This window comes from Microcaecilia unicolor, chromosome 12 (genome assembly GCF_901765095.1).
Source record: "Microcaecilia unicolor chromosome 12, aMicUni1.1, whole genome shotgun sequence".
NCBI lineage: Eukaryota > Metazoa > Chordata > Amphibia > Gymnophiona > Siphonopidae > Microcaecilia > Microcaecilia unicolor.
Window position 1 is genome coordinate 41,571,456 of NC_044042.1, and position 15,922 is coordinate 41,587,377.

Sequence of the window (15,922 nt, forward strand, 5' to 3'; positions counted from 1 at the left end):
TCGCTTATGTAAATCGACAGGGGGGAACAAAGAGTCCCGGGTTAGCGGTAGAGGCGACGGAGTTGCTGTCATGGGCAGAAGTTCATCTGCAGAGTCTGTCAGCGGGACACGTGGCAGGGGTGGACAACGTGAGTGCAGATTATCTGAGCAGGCATACGTTGGATCCCGGAGAGTGGGCTCTCCTTCCCTCCGTGTTCGAGCAGATAGTGTTGCAGTGGGGTCGGCCAGTGTTGGATCTTATGGCGTCGGCCGACAATGCGCAGGTCCCTCGGTTCTTCAGTCGTCGAAGGGATGCTCGAGCCGAGGGCATCGACGCGTTGGTGCTTCCGTGGCCACCTCAGCAGCTGCTCTACGTGTTCCCGCCGTGGCCGCTGGTGGGCCGCGTGGTACAGCGGATCGGTCGTCACTCGGGATTAGTGGTTCTGATAGCGCCCAATTGGCCCCGGCGTCCGTGGTACGGAGATCTGATGCGGTTACTGGTGCAGGATCCGATTCCTTTGGGGCCTCGGGTGCGACTGGTTCAGGGGCCGATAGAGATGGCAGATCCCTCTCCGTTCTTGCTTACGGCTTGGCTCTTGAGAGGCACCGGTTGAGAAAGAAAGGGTTTTCACCCAGAGTGGTTGATACGATGTTGCGGTCTCGCAAGAGGTCTACTTCTTTGGCGTATGTGAGAGTGTGGCGCACCTTCGAGAACTGGTGTCAAGAGCGGGCTTATGTCCCTTTGCGTGCTTCGGTGGTGGAAGTTTTGGATTTTCTGCAGGATGGCTTGGAGAGGGGACTGTCGCTCTCTTCCCTGAAAGTGCAGGTTGCTGCCTTGTCTTGTTTTAGAGGTAAGATTCGGGGAGTTTCCTTGGCGGCTTCTCCTGATGTGGGGCGGTTCCTGAAGGCAGTGAAGTTGATTCGGCCGCCTCGTCGTCCGTTGGTTCCGCCTTGGGATTTAAATTTGGTTCTGGAGGCGTTAGTGGCACCTCCGTTTGAACCCGTGGCATCCATTACATGTAAGGATCTTACTTTGAAGGCGGTTTTTCTGGTGGCCATTTCTTCGGCGCGTAGGATTTCAGAGCTTCAGGCTCTGTCTTGCAGGGAGCCTTTTCTGTCATTTGCTAAGGAGAAAGTGACTTTACGGACGGTTCCTTCCTTTGTGCCTAAGGTGGTGTCGGCTTTTCATGTCAACCAGGTGATTTCCTTGCCTGTGTTGGGGGATCGCGCTGGGGACCTTACGCAACGTTGGCTGGCTAAGTTGGATGTACGGCGCGTTTTACGGTCGTATTTGCGCAGAACGCAGGATTTTCGAGCATCGGATAGGTTGTTTGTGTTGTTTGGAGGTCCCAAAAAAGGGGCAGCAGCTTCCAAGGCTACTCTGGCTAGGTGGTTGAAGGAGACCATTGCGTCGGCGTACTTGTTGAAACGCCGTGCCGTGCCCTCGGTGCTTAAGGCTCATTCTACTCGGGGGGTAGCTGCTTCTTGGGCGGAAAGTAGTTTTATTCCTCCGCAGGATATTTGTAAGGCAGCGGCGTGGTCTTCCATCCATTCCTTTGTGAAGCATTACAGACTTGATGTTCAGGCAAAAGAGGATGCTCGGTTTGGAGCGGCTGTGTTGTCTTCTGCTTTTCGAGGGTCCCACCCTTAAGTTTCTACTGCTTTGGTACTTCCCAAGCGTCTTGACCGGTCTGGAGGGTTGCAGAGGAAGGTGAAATTAGGCCTTACCTGCTAATTTTCTTTCCTCTAGACCCTCCAGACCGGTCAAGAGCCCGCCCTGTGTATTATCAGAAGTGTGTATTATCAGAAGTGATTTTGAGCCGTGTTCTGCTATGACTATTCTTTCAAGTTTAGTGTGGTCGGAGAGAATTTCTTTGACTCTAAAACAGTACAGAGCGGGACGTTTGGACGTTCCGTCTGTGGAAGCACACTGTTGGTGTTTGACTATTGGTTTTCCAGGTACAGGGGTTTTGTTTCTCGTTTTCAGGTTTTTGGTTTTCTGCTTTGCTAAGCGGATACTGACGTCAGGTGGCTAGGCACAGGTTATATGTACATAGTTTGAAGTTAGTGTTCTCAGTCTCCCTCTGCTGGTAGGCGAGCATAACCCAAGCGTCTTGACCGGTCTGGAGGGTCTAGAGGAAAGAAAATTAGCAGGTAAGGCCTAATTTCACCACAATACGTAATAGAACATTTTAATTAACAGTGAAGGGTGCAAGGCTTTATTTTAGGGGTTACTGAGTACTGGCACCTTTTCCACTGTCTGCTAAAGTTGACTCATGGTCCCCAAGTTTTAATGAAAAAGCTCAGGCTCTACACACCAATTCTGCCTTGTCATAGATTCTGTGACTGGTTGCAGGGGGCCTGGCTATTGTGGATCGGGTCCCTCAGTAATCACCCAACCCCTGAATGGTGCCTGGCATTTGAGTACCGGCACCTTTTTTGCTACAAAATGTGCACTGGAAGGGTATAAGCAAAGATGGAACATATAGATAGGTAAGAGAGTTAGAAAGTAAGGTGACTAATTTAAAGAAAGTTGCACATGAGGTCCGAGAGATGGTTAAATATTATCTCAGGTAGGGTAGGTACCATTGTCCCAGGTACAAAATAAGTACCTGTATATAATATGTAAACCATTTTTATCGTAACCACAGAAAGGTAGTGTATCAGGTCCCATCCCCTATCCCTATACAGGGAAGTGAATTCACCACAAGATGCTGAAGATGATAAATGCATCATAGGCAGGGCTCACCTCAGCATCATTTTTCCACAGAAGTGTTCTCATGTCAAACTAGTAACTATAAGAAAGTCTCAGGCCAATATTCAGAAGATTTAGATGCCTACCTTAGGGTCCTTTTTACTAAGCTGCAGTAAGCACTAACGCGTGCTTACCACAGCAAAAAAGGGCTTATTGTGGGGTGTGATGCTGTAATTTTTGCATGTCAGCATTCCCGTGCTAAAAAAATAAAATGTATTTTTAGTACTGGGGTGGGCCAGGTCGTGGGGCGGAGATTAGGTGTGTTCTGCTCTAATCGGTTAGCGTAGGTACATTGTTGCGCGCTAACCAATTAGGGCATGGTTAGTGTGTGAGCCCTTACTGTCTACAAAATAGGTGTCGGTCAGTGCTCACATGCTAATGACCACACACTAATGGGAAACTATTTCTATTAATGCTGGAAATAGAAAAATCATCCATTTTACCCACACGATAAAAATAGCCTCAGTGCACAGGAATGACATGCACTAGGTCTACGTTTTACCGCAACTTAGTAAAAGGGCCCCTTAATATTAGGCACTTAGGACTTGATATACAAAGGATTTATGCTCCTAATATTGAGAGTTATGCTCATAAATTGGCCTCTTTGAAACTAGGCCTGAATGCATAAATTAATACTCCAAATTTCACCAAACTCTTACATTTAGGAACATAAAAAGTGGGTGGTCATGGGGGATTTAGGGCAGGGAAAAGAAGTTAAGAGCTTTGCAAGCTTTGATTTTCTGCACTATTTATTTATTAGGATTTATTTACCGCCTTTTTGAAGGAACTCACTCAAGGCAGTGTACAGTAAGAATAGATCAAACATGAACAATAGGCATTTACAGCAGTAAAAATATTCAAGTAACAATACAAAATATGGCATGTATACTACTTGCAATGACAACACAATACGTAATAGAACAGTATAATTGGTAGTGAAGGGTAAGGCAAAGTTGTAGCATATAGATGAGTAAGAAAGTAGGAAGAATTAGAAAGTAAGGTCACTAATTTGAAGAAAGTTGCGCAGGAGGTCAGAGAGATGGTTAAATATTATCTCAGTTAGGCTAGGAGTGGATAAACATGTCCTGCTGCAGTATGTGCAGCCCGAGTCAGTCCTTGTGTGTGTGAGTGAGACTAACAAGTTAGTTACTTCTTCCATTAAAGGCTTGGTTGAAGAGCCAAGCTTTCACCTGCTTCCTGAAATAGATAGTCTTGTGTTAAGCGGAGCCTTTCAGGAAATGCATTCCAGGATGTGGGGGCTACTCCGGAGAAGGCTCGCCTGCGGGTATAACATCGTGTAATGTCTTTTAGAGAGGGTGTAGTTAGTGAAAGTCCTTGGGAGGACCTTAGTGTCCTTGGCGGTGTGTGGAGGATCATCCTATTCTTCAGATACTGGGGGCCATTTCCTTTCAGGGCCTTGAAGATCAGACATAGAGTTTTAAATTGAGCCCTGTATTGTACTGGTAACCAGTGAAGTTTTTGCAAAAATGATGTGATGTGGTCACGTCGCTTGCAAACTTCTATGAGTCTTGCTGCTGCATTCTGAATCAACTGGAGCTGGTGCAGGCCCTTTGTAGTCAGACCATTGTATAGTGCATTGCAGTAATCCAGTCTTGATGTTACCATGGCATTCACAACTGGGATAAGATTTACCTTCTCAAGGTAAGGAGAGAGGCAGCGTAGCTGTCACAAATAGTAGAAGCAGCTCTTGAAGGTTGCTTGGATTTGGGGAATCAGAGTAAGTGTTGAATCTAACTGTATTCCAAGGTTCCTGACTTGAGGAGGAGTTCATACTTCCCAAAAGGGATTTTGATGTCCGGTATGTATCCACTTGTTTTAAGGACCCAGAGAAGCTCGGTTTTACTTGGGTTCAGGCAAAGTTTGTTGTGTTTAGCCCATTCTTGAATTGATATTAGACAAGTGATCAGTTTATTCAAGGCTGTAGGTAAGTCAGGTTCTATTGGTATGAGTAGCTGCACATCATCTGCATAGATTCCATTGACCGAATCAGCTCAGCTAGTGGCTTGAGGTAGATATTGAACAGAATAGGTGACAGTATTAATCCTTGTGGTACACCATGGTGGTGGTGAATTGCTGCCAAACATTATGGATTGTTGCCTGTCTGATAGATAGGATCTGAACCAGGCAAGTACTGTACCATTGATACCTGTTTCTGTCAGTCGTGCTAGCAAGATATCATGATCCACAGTGTCAAAAGCTGCTGAGAAATCTAGCAGTACTAACATCGAGGCAAATCCCTAGTCTCGGTTTCTGTGAAGATTATCTAGCAGGGATACGAGGACCGGGTCTGAATCCAGATTACATGGATCTAGCCAGTTACTCTTTTCTAGCCATTCATTAAGTTGAACACAGACTGCTTGTTCTATGAGTTTCCCTAGAAACGGGATGTTGGATACTGGCCTGTAACTTTCAAGTTTGTCCTGGTCAAGGTTGTTTTTCTTCAGCAGAGGGCAAACCACTGCCCTTTTTAATGCTGTTGGTAGTTGCCCATTAGAAAGAGAGGTGTTCACAATTTTTGTGGCGCCTTCTATAAGGCCCATACTTGCCTGCTACACTATCTTTGATGGGCAGGGATCGAGGGAGCAGGTAGTTGGTCGAAGGTCTCATAGGATTTTATCAAGGCTCTCCTCTGTCATTAGGTTAAAAGTGTTCCATCTGTCTCTGTTAGGAGGGGGCGAGTTTGTGCACCCCTGGTTGACTGGTTGGGCACTGGGTGGGATTGCCTGTAAATCCTGGTGGAGACTTTTAATTTTGTTTGCAAAGTATGCAGCAAAATCATTGCAGTTCAGTTTAGACTGGGGAGGCTGGTTTTGTTGTGGGGGTTGCAGTAGGCTGTTTACTATACTGAACAGCTGCTTGGTTGAATTGGTAGCCTGTGCAATGCATTGAGAGAAATACTGTTTTTTGGTTGCTATTAAGGCTTGGCGGTACTTTGCCATGTGCTTCCTACAGTTTAGCCTGTCTTCATCCAGGTGAGATTTGCACCATCTCCTTTCCAGTTTTCGTCCTTCGCGTTTTAAGTATCCGAAGTTCTGGAGAAAACCAAGGTGAGCGTTTGTGAGTGGGGCATAAGACCTTTTTTAGTGGTGCTGTTTTCTCTAAGGTCTTGGCTAAGTATGTATTCCAGATGTCAACTTGTTCTGACACTGTTGTCTTTTCATCTACATGTGGATAATCCAAGGCCTCTAGGAAATTCTCAACGGTTAGCTTTTTTTTTTTTGTCTCTGATCTCCTTCCAAACGCTGGGAGATGCCGTTTGTTTCAGGTGGTCACTTAGGGAGAATTTAATTAGAAAATGGACTGACCGTGATAGGGGTGTTATTTCAATACTGTTATCCCAGAATTCTGGGATATCCACCCCTTTGTAGAATACCAGGTCTAGTATGTGACCCTTTTCGTGGGTTGGAGAATTGATCACCTGTGTAAATCCTAGTGCTGTCATCGTGTCCAGAAAGGCAGCTGTGATGGTATCTGGGGTTTTGATGTGTAGATTGAAGGCTCCCATGATCACCAACTAGGGTAATTCAGGGTTACTTGAGTAATTAGGTCTAGGAGCTCTTGCACAGATAATAAAAAATGCTTACTGTGGCAGCTGAATACTGATTGACCCGCATGTGATTTTTTTCCACCCGCATCACTTTGCATTTATTTGTGTTGAAACTCGCCAGGTACTTTATTGCCTACTTATTCAGGTTTATGTCTTTCTTCAGCTTTGATTCTGGTGTATGAAAATAAGGTTATATCTACTTCAGAATCGCCTACCACAGTCTTTGCAGACTCAGGCAGACTAAGAAGCCCTTCTGCCAAACTGCAGTAAAAAGTGGCCTTAGCGCATCCTTTTGAAGGTCATTCCTGTGTGATAAGGCCATTTTTACTGTGGATTAAAATGGTTGATTTTTCCATTTCCAGCATTAATGGCCATGTGCTAATTTTCCCATTAGTTCATGACCCCCTACCGTCACCCATGATGTAGGCAGTAAGAGCTCATGTGATAAGCATGTGCTAATCGGCTAGCACGTGGCAATGTAGCTGTGCTAACCGATAGCGCAGAACACGCCCACTCTCTGCCTCCAGAACCACCCCAGCGCTAAAAAACAGTGCGCTCACATCCAAAAATTTCTGTGGGATGCCTCAGAGCACCCTGCGGTAAGCCCTTTTTTGCTGCAGTAAGCACGCATTAATGCTTACCACAGCTTAGTAAAAGGGTCCCCAAGTATGTTAATTTTCAAGACAAAATCATACTAGGCTTCATGAATATTTACACCAGGCATGTCAAACTTGTGGCCCACTGGGAAGTTCTGTGCAGCCTGCATTGTAGTATCTAATGTGCATTCTAGATTTAACATCTGGTTAATTACATAATGTAAATTTGGCTCCTAAGTAATTGTAACGTGGAGAATTAGTAGGATGGATATTTTAGGGGCCCTTTTACTAAGCTGCGGTAGCGTGCGCAAAATCAGCAATACTGTCGGAGTAGCGAGTATGCTTGGCGGTAATTCCGAAGTTGGTGTGTACTGTTTCTTCCGCAGGGGGTATTCCCGGTGGTAATTGGCAGCACAGCCACATTGCCACACACTGCCTGATTACTGCACAAGTAGCACGTGAGCCCTTACCGCCAAGTAAATAGGTGGCAGTAAAGGCTCAGGCAGTAAATAGCCGCACATTACTTTAAATATTAACACACGGCCATTTACTGCTCCCATTTTAAAAAAGGCCTTTTTACCCATTGTGGTAAAAACAAAAATGGCCCAGCGTGTGCCAATTTCACGTGCCCACACTAGCGCAGGCCACTTTTTACCGCAGCTTAGTAAAAAGGTCCCCTTAGTGCAGCCCATCGATGAATGCACGGCTGTCTTAGTGGCCCTTTATTAGTCATCATGAGTTTGACATACCTGCTTTGCACCATAGGTGATAGTAGTGAGAAAGCGAATGCTACATACCTGTAGAAGGTATTCTCCGAGGACAGCAGGCTGATTGTTCTCACTGATGGGTGACGTCCACGGCAGCCCCTCCAATCGGAAACTTCACTAGCAAAGTCCTTTGCTAGCCCTCGCGCGCCCGCGCGCACCGCGCATGCGCGGCCGTCTTCCCGCCCGAAACCGGCTCGAGCCGGCCAGTCAGTATGTAGCAAGACAATACACTTCAAGGGAAGACACAACTCCAAAGGGGAGGCGGGCGGGTTGGTGAGAACAATCAGCCTGCTGTCCTCGGAGAATACCTTCTACAGGTATGTAGCATTCGCTTTCTCCGAGGACAAGCAGGCTGCTTGTTCTCACTGATGGGGTATCCCTAGCCCCCAGGCTCACTCAAAACAACAACCATGGTCAATTGGGCCTCGCAACGGCGAGGACATAACAGAGATTGACCTAAAAAATTTACCAACTAACTGGGAGTGTAGCCTGGAACAGAACAAACAGGGCCCTCGGGGGGTGGAGTTGGATCCTAAAGCCCAAACAGGTTCTGAAGAACTGACTGCCCGAACCGACTGTCGCGTCGGGTATCCTGCTGCAGGCAGTAATGGGATGTGAATGTGTGGACAGAAGCCCACGTCGCAGCTTTGCAAATTTCTTCAATGGAGGCTGACTTCAAGTGGGCTACCGACGCAGCCATGGCTCTAACATTATGAGCCGTGACATGACCCTCAAGAGCCAGCCCCGCCTGGGCGTAAGTGAAGGAAATGCAATCTGCTAGCCAATTGGATATGGTGCGTTTCCCTACAGCCACTCCCCTCCTATTGGGATCAAAAGAAACAAACAATTGGGCGGACTGTCTGTGGGGCTGTGTCCGCTCCAGGTAGAAGGCCAATGCTCTCTTGCAGTCCAATGTGTGCAGCTGACGTTCAGCAGGGCAGGAATGAGGACGGGGAAAGAATGTTGGCAAGACAATTGACTGGTTCAGATGGAACTCCGACACGACCTTTGGCAGGAACTTAGGGTGAGTGCGGAGGACTACTCTGTTGTGATGAAATTTAGTGTAAGGGGCCTGGGCTACCAGGGCCTGCAGCTCACTGACTCTACGAGCCGAAGTAACTGCCACCAAGAAAATGACCTTCCAGGTCAAGTACTTCGGATGGCATGAATCCAGTGGCTCAAAAGGAGGTTTCATCAGCTGGGTGAGAACGACATTGAGATCCCATGACACTGTAGGAGGCTTGACAGGGGGCTTTGACAAAAGCAAACCTCTCATGAAGCGAACAACTAAAGGCTGTCCTGAGATCGGCTTACCTTCCACTTGGTAATGGTATGCACTGATTGCACTAAGGTGAACTCTTACGGAGTTGGTCTTCAGACCAGACTCAGACAAGTGCAGAAGGTATTCAAGCAGGGTCTGTGTAGGACAAGAGCGAGGATCTAGGGCCTTGCTGTCACACCAGACGGCAAACCTCCTCCAATGAAAGAAGTAACTTCTCTTGGTGGAGTCTTTCCTGGAAGCAAGCAAGATGCGGGAGACACCCTCTGGCAGACCCAAAGAGGCAAAGTCTACGCCCTCAACATCCAGGCCGTGAGAGCCAGGGACTGGAGGTTGGGATGCAGAAGAGCCCCCTCGTCCTGCGTGATGAGGGTCGGAAAACACTCCAATCTCCACGGTTCTTCGGAGGATAACTCCAGAAGAAGGGGGAACCAGATCTGACGCGGCCAAAAAGGAGCAATCAGAATCATGGTGCCTCGGTCTTGCTTGAGTTTCAACAAAGTCTTCCCCACCAGAGGGATGGGAGGATAAGCATACAGGAGGCCCTCCCCCCAATCCAGGAGGAAGGCATCCGACGCCAGTCTGCCGTGGGCCTGAAGCCTGGAACAGAACTGAGGGACCTTGTGGTTCACTTGAGATGCGAAGAGATCCACCAGGGGGGGGCCCCACGCCTGGAAGATCTGTCGCACTACACGGGAATTGAGCGACCACTCGTGAGGTTGCATAATCCTGCTCAACCTGTCGGCCAGACTGTTGTTTACGCCTGCCAGATATGTGGCTTGGAGCACCATGCCTTGACGGCGAGCCCAGAGCCACATGCTGACGGCTTCCTGACACAGGGGGCGAGATCCGGTGCCCCCCTGCTTGTTGACATAGTACATGGCAACCTGATTGTCTGTCTGAATTTGGATAATTTGGTGGGACAGCCGATCTCTGAAAGCCTTCAGAGCATTCCAGATCGCTCGCAACTCCAGAAGATTGATCTGTAGATCGCTTTCTTGGAGGGACCACCTTCCTTGGGTGTGAAGCCCATCGACATGAGCTCCCCATCCCAGGAGAGACGCATCCGTGGTCAGCACTTTTTGTGGCTGAGGAATTTGGAAGGGACGTCCCAGAGTCAAATTGGAGCAAATCGTCCACCAATACAGGGATTCGAGAAAACTCGTGGACAGGTGGATCACGTCCTCTAGACCCCCAGCGGCCTGATACCACTGGGAGGCTAGGGTCCATTGAGCAGATCTCATGTGAAGGCGGGCCATGGGAGTCACATGAACTGTGGAGGCCATGTGGCCCAGCAATCTCAACATCTGCCGAGCTGTGATCTGCTGGGACGCTCGCACCCGCGAGACGAGGGACAACAAGTTGTTGGCTCTCGCCTCTGGGAGATAGGCGCGAGCCGTCCGAGAATCCAGCAGGGCTCCGATGAATTCGAGTTTCTGCACTGGGAGAAGATGGGACTTTGGGTAATTTATCACAAACCCCAGTAGCTCCAGGAGGCGAATAGTCATCTGCATGGACTGCAGGGCTCCTGCCTCGGATGTGTTCTTCACCAGCCAATCGTCGAGATATGGGAACACGTGCACCCCCAGCCTGCGAAGCGCCGCTGCTACCACAGCTAGGCACTTTGTGAACACCCTGGGCGCAGAGGCGAGCCCAAAGGGTAGCACACAGTACTGGAAGTGGCGTGTGCCCAGCTGAAATCGCAGATACTGTCTGTGAGCTGGCAGTATCGGGATGTGTGTGTAGGCATCCTTCAAGTCCAGAGAGCATAGCCAATCGTTTTGCTGAATCATGGGGAGAAGGGTGCCCAGGGAAAGCATCCTGAACTTTTCTTTTACGAGATATTTGTTCAGGGCCCTTAGGTCTAGGATGGGACGCATCCCCCCTGTTTTCTTTTCCACAAGGAAGTACCTGGAATAGAATCCCAGCCCTTCTTGCCCGGATGGCACGGGCTCGACCGCATTGGCGCTGAGAAGGGCGGAGAGTTCCTCTGCAAGTACCTTCTTGTGCTGGAAGCTGTAAGACTGAGCTCCCGGTGGACAATTTGGAGGTTTTAAGGCCAAATTGAGGGTGTATCCCTGCCGGACTATTTGCAGAACCCACTGGTCGGAGGTTATGAGAGGCCACCTTTGGTGAAAAGCTTTCAACCTCCCCCCGACTGGCAGGTCGCCCGGCACGGACACTTGGATGTCGGCTATGCTCTGCTGGAGCCAGTCAAAAGCTCGCCCCTTGCTTTTGCTGGGGAGCCGCGGGGCCTTGCTGAGGCGCACGCTGCTGACGAGAGCGAGCGCGCTGGGGCTTAGCCTGGGCCACAGGCTGTCGGGAAGGAGGATTGTACCTACGCTTGCCAGAAGTATAGGGAACAGTCTTCCTTCCCCCGAAAAATCGTCTACCTGTAGAGGTAGAAGCTGAAGGCTGCCGGCGGGCGAACTTGTCGAATGCGGTGTCCCGCTGGTGGAGAGACTCTACCACCTGTTCGACTTTTTCGCCAAAAATGTTGTCCGCACGGCAAGGCGAGTCCGCAATCCGCTGCTGGAGTCTATTCTCCATGTCGGCGGCACGCAGCCATGAGAGCCTGCGCATCACCACACCTTGAGCAGCGGCCCTGGACGCAACATCAAAAGTGTCATAAACTCCTCTGGCCAGGAATTTTCTGCATGCCTTCAGCTGCCTGACCACCTCCTGAAAAGGCTTGGCTTGCTCGGGGGGAAGAGCATCAACCAAGCCCGCCAACTGCCGCACATTGTTCCGCATGTGGATGCTCGTGTAGAGCTGGTAAGACTGGATCTTGGACACGAGCATAGAGGAATGGTAGGCCTTCCTCCCAAAGGAGTCTAAGGTTCTAGCTTCTTTGCCCGGGGGCGCCGAAGCATGTTCCCTAGAACTCTTAGCCTTCTTTAGGGCCAGATCCACAACTCCAGAATCATGAGGCAACTGCGTGCGCATCAGCTCTGGGTCCCCATGGATCCGGTACTGGGACTCGATCTTCTTGGGGATGTGGGGATTACTTAATGGCTTGGTCCAGTTCGCAAGCAATGTCTTTTTCAGGACATGGTGCAAGGGAACAGTGGACGCTTCCTTAGGTGGAGAAGGATAGTCCAGGAGCTCAAACATTTCAGCCCTGGGCTCGTCCTCCACAACCACCGGGAAGGGGATGGCCGTAGACATCTCCCGGACAAAGGAGGCAAAGGACAGACTCTCGGGAGGAGAAAGCTGTCTCTCAGGAGAGGGAGTGGGATCAGACGGAAGGCCCTCAGACTCCTCGTCAGAGAAATATCTGGGATCTTCCTCTTCCTCCCACGAGGCCTCACCCTCGGTGTCAGACACAAGTTCACGGACCTGTGTCTGCAACCTCGCCCTGCTCGACTCTGTGGAGCCACGTCCACGATGGGGGCGTCGAGAGGTAGACTCCCTGGCCCGCATCGGCGAAGCTCCCTCCGCCGACGTAGTCGGGGAGCCTTCCTGGGAGGTGGCCGCGGTCGGCACCGCACGCGGTACCGACGTCGGGGACCTCAACCTGGGCGATGGGCCAGCCGGCGCCACGCTCGACGGTACCGGAGGCGCAAGCACCGCCGGTACCGGAGGGGTAGGGCGCAACAGCTCTCCCAGAATCTCTGGGAGAACGGCCCGGAGGCTCTCGTTTAGAGTGGCTGCGGAGAAAGGCTGAGAGGTCGATGCAGGCGTCGACGTCAGAACCTGTTCCGGGCGTGGAGGCTGTTCCGGGCTGTCCAGAGCGGAGCGCATCGACACCTCCTGAACAGAGGGTGAGCGGTCCTCTCGGTGCCGATGCCTGCTGGGTGCCGAATCCCTCGGCGACCCAGAGCTCTCGGTGCCGACACGGGGAGGAGACCGGTGTCGATGCTTCTTCGATTTCTTCCGAAGCATGTCACCGGAGCTCCCCGGCACCGACGAGGAGGACGTCGAATCCATCCGTCGCTTCCTCGGGGCCGAGACTGAAGAAGGTCGATCTCGGGGGGGCTGTACCGCAGGAGCCCTCAGGGTAGGAGGAGACCCACCCGAGGGCTCACCGCCACCAGCAGGGGAATGGACAGCCCTCACCTGCACTCCACCCGATGCACCACCGTCCGACGACATCAGCAGACGAGGTCCTGGTACCACCGACGTCGATGCAGCTATCCGATGTCTCGGCGCCGATGCAGAGGCCCGATGCCTCGATGCACTCGATGCAGGGGCGGCCGAGGAAGATGGTCTGGACGCTGACGACGTCGATGCACTCGCAGATCCCGGTGCCGATGCCGACGAAGAGCCCGAGAACAACACGTTCCACTGGGCTAGTCTCGCTACCTGAGTCCGCCTTTGAAGCAGGGAACACAGACTACAGTTCTGAGGGCGGTGCTCGGCCCCCAGACACTGAAGACACGACGAGTGTCGATCAGTGAGCGAGATAACCCGGGCGCACTGGGTGCACTTCTTGAAGCCGCTGGAAGGCTTCGATGTCATGGGCGGAAAAATCACGCCGGCGAAATCAAAAGCCGAAATGGCGAAATTTGGAGCACCAAAATTTAGAGGGAGAAAAAAATCTCGACCGAGGCCGAAAAGAGGCCTACCCCGACGACGAAAGAAAACTTACCGGGGCAAAAAAGCTAGAAGTACGGGGAGGATTTACACGAAACCCGGCGAGGGGTTTCCGGAGCACTTCCCGACTAGGACAAAGCTTTCCCGAAGGAAAAAAACACGTTCAAAACAAATTGGACGCGCGAGGTCGACTTTCCGGGGCTCGACACGGCGAAAACACGACCGTACCGAGTGCGGACAAAAGAAGACTGGCCGGCTCGAGCCGGTTTCGGGCGGGAAGACGGCCGCGCATGCGCGGTGCGCGCGGGCGCGCGAGGGCTAGCAAAGGACTTTGCTAGTGAAGTTTCCGATTGGAGGGGCTGCCGTGGACGTCACCCATCAGTGAGAACAAGCAGCCTGCTTGTCCTCGGAGAATCCCCTTTATGGTAAAATGGTTACATGGCCAAGCTTTGATCAGTCTAGTTTAGTTTAATGTATTTGAGATTTGATATACCGCTTTGCCAGAAGGATCACATAGGTGTACAATAAGATTAACATCAAAAAAGGAAAAAGAACTCCGTTATTCAGTAGGAAAGAAATAAGCATCCATTCATCATACACAAAGAAATCTCCGGACAATGAGAGGGAGTTCCAGTCAGCCCAAGGACTGGCCATCAAGGGCAGTTCGAAAAAAAGTGAGCCTGTTTGAGCTCCTTCACTCTAACTGCTGTTTTTTTTACTAACACTAATCTCATCCTGTACCTATCTTTCCTCAGATATACCGTCATCCCCGTCTATTCACAATGTGGAGCCATACTCCAGCAGTGCCAAAGTAGAGTTTGATGAGCCAGATGCCACAGGCGGTGTACCGATTCTCAAGTACCGTGCTGAGTGGAAAACCACTGGAGAAGTACAGTGGAATTTTAAGGACCATGATGCCCGAGAAGGTACAATAGGATTGGGTTTGGAAGAAACAACATATGACATATGCTTCCACGTATGGTGTTTACATGAGTGATTAAAGCTTTGTCAAAAAAAAGGGCTGTTATATAGTTGCACAAGGGGTATATAGGTAAAGAGTAAGTGCATTGAAAGTGTGTGCTTATTTTTATGCGATCTGTGCAAAATATTTCTAGGGGTGTAGTTTGGGCAGAGTTACAGTGTATGTACGTATTTTTTTTAAATATGCAAATATGTGAATACCCACTTAAAAATACATGTACAAATTTATACCATCTGAGGCAGGTGTGTGAGTGAATTTGTGCAGTATTGGGTCTGGTTCTGGGTACCTGTGTTTTAAAGACACATAAATGCCTATGTTGCTGTCATAAAATAGCACATCAGCACAATATGAAATAGTAACAATTTATCTTTCATACGTGGGGGGGCATTTTCAGTATGACGTCTAAGGCTGACTTTAGACGTTTTGCCAGATGAAGGGGCTTTTTTATCAAGCGGTGGTAAGGTAGCATGGGGCAAAACGGCAGTACCGCTGAGTGCGCCCAGGTTCCCAGCAGTTTTTTTTTGTGTTTGCCACGCACCATTTCCCATGCCAGAAAATAATTTCCCCCCCCCCCCCCCCCCCCCCAATATTCAGCCGGCTAAATTACCCCCTGATATTCAATGCTGGGCCATGTCCGGGCACTGGCACTGAATATTGGGGAATAATTTGGGGAGGGCAGGCTGCTGGAGGTTATAAGGGCCTGGCCAATATTCAGCCAGGGCTGCATAAGAGTTATGCAGCCCCAGATGAATATCAGGCCGCTCCAGCCCGCAATACTTTTGTTTTTTTCCAAAAAATAAAAGCCCACGAGTCCCCTCCCATCCCAATGTCCCCTCTTTCCTTCCTCCTCCCCCCCACCCCGTGCATTAAAACCCTACCCCCACAAGACCCTCCATCCCCACCTCCTCCCAGCGGTGAAGGTAAGGCTTACCCTTACTTCGCTGCTGCCCCTTGCGGTGCCTCAGGAAAATGGCTGCCATGACTTCTCATGGCAGCTGGCAGTACTACACAAAGTAACGCGAGCTGCCCGCTTAAATCACTTTGACTATCGGCTCATTTCTAACACGGGGGGTGGGAAGTAGGCATGCCCGATGGTAATCAGGCAGTGTGCCAGGTTAATGCATGAGCCCTTACTGCCTACTAAATCAAGAGGTGGTAAGGGCTCAGGCAGTAAATGGCCATGTGCCAATTTTTATATTAGCACACAGCCATTAACAACCACTATTTAATAAATAGCTTTTTTCTCACCATGGTAAAAAGTGGCCTGGCGCATGGAAATTCCACGCACCCACAGTACCGCAGGCCACATTTTACTGGAGCTTGGTAAAAGGACCCTGAAGTTAAGAAAACCTATTTGCTGTCCTAACTTTATCTGGGCATTTTACCTGGTTTCGCTGCTAATTGGATAAGTGCTGGCTCTGGCCCCAGACTCTTCTGGCACTAACCAGACAGTACCACAA

At 50.1% G+C, this 15,922-nt stretch overlaps 1 protein-coding gene across 6 annotated transcripts in view; it reads left to right on the plus strand.

The window, feature by feature from the left end:
• The window catches only part of NCAM1 (neural cell adhesion molecule 1), a 533,904-nt gene that overhangs the window by 376,067 nt on the left and 141,915 nt on the right, over positions 1 to 15,922 (plus strand). For all 6 annotated transcript variants that reach the window (XM_030220520.1, XM_030220521.1, XM_030220525.1 and 3 more), the window contains one exon: positions 14,236 to 14,406. In XM_030220520.1, the coding sequence (XP_030076380.1) occupies positions 14,236 to 14,406 (171 nt within the window). The remainder of the gene's footprint in view (positions 1 to 14,235; positions 14,407 to 15,922) is intronic.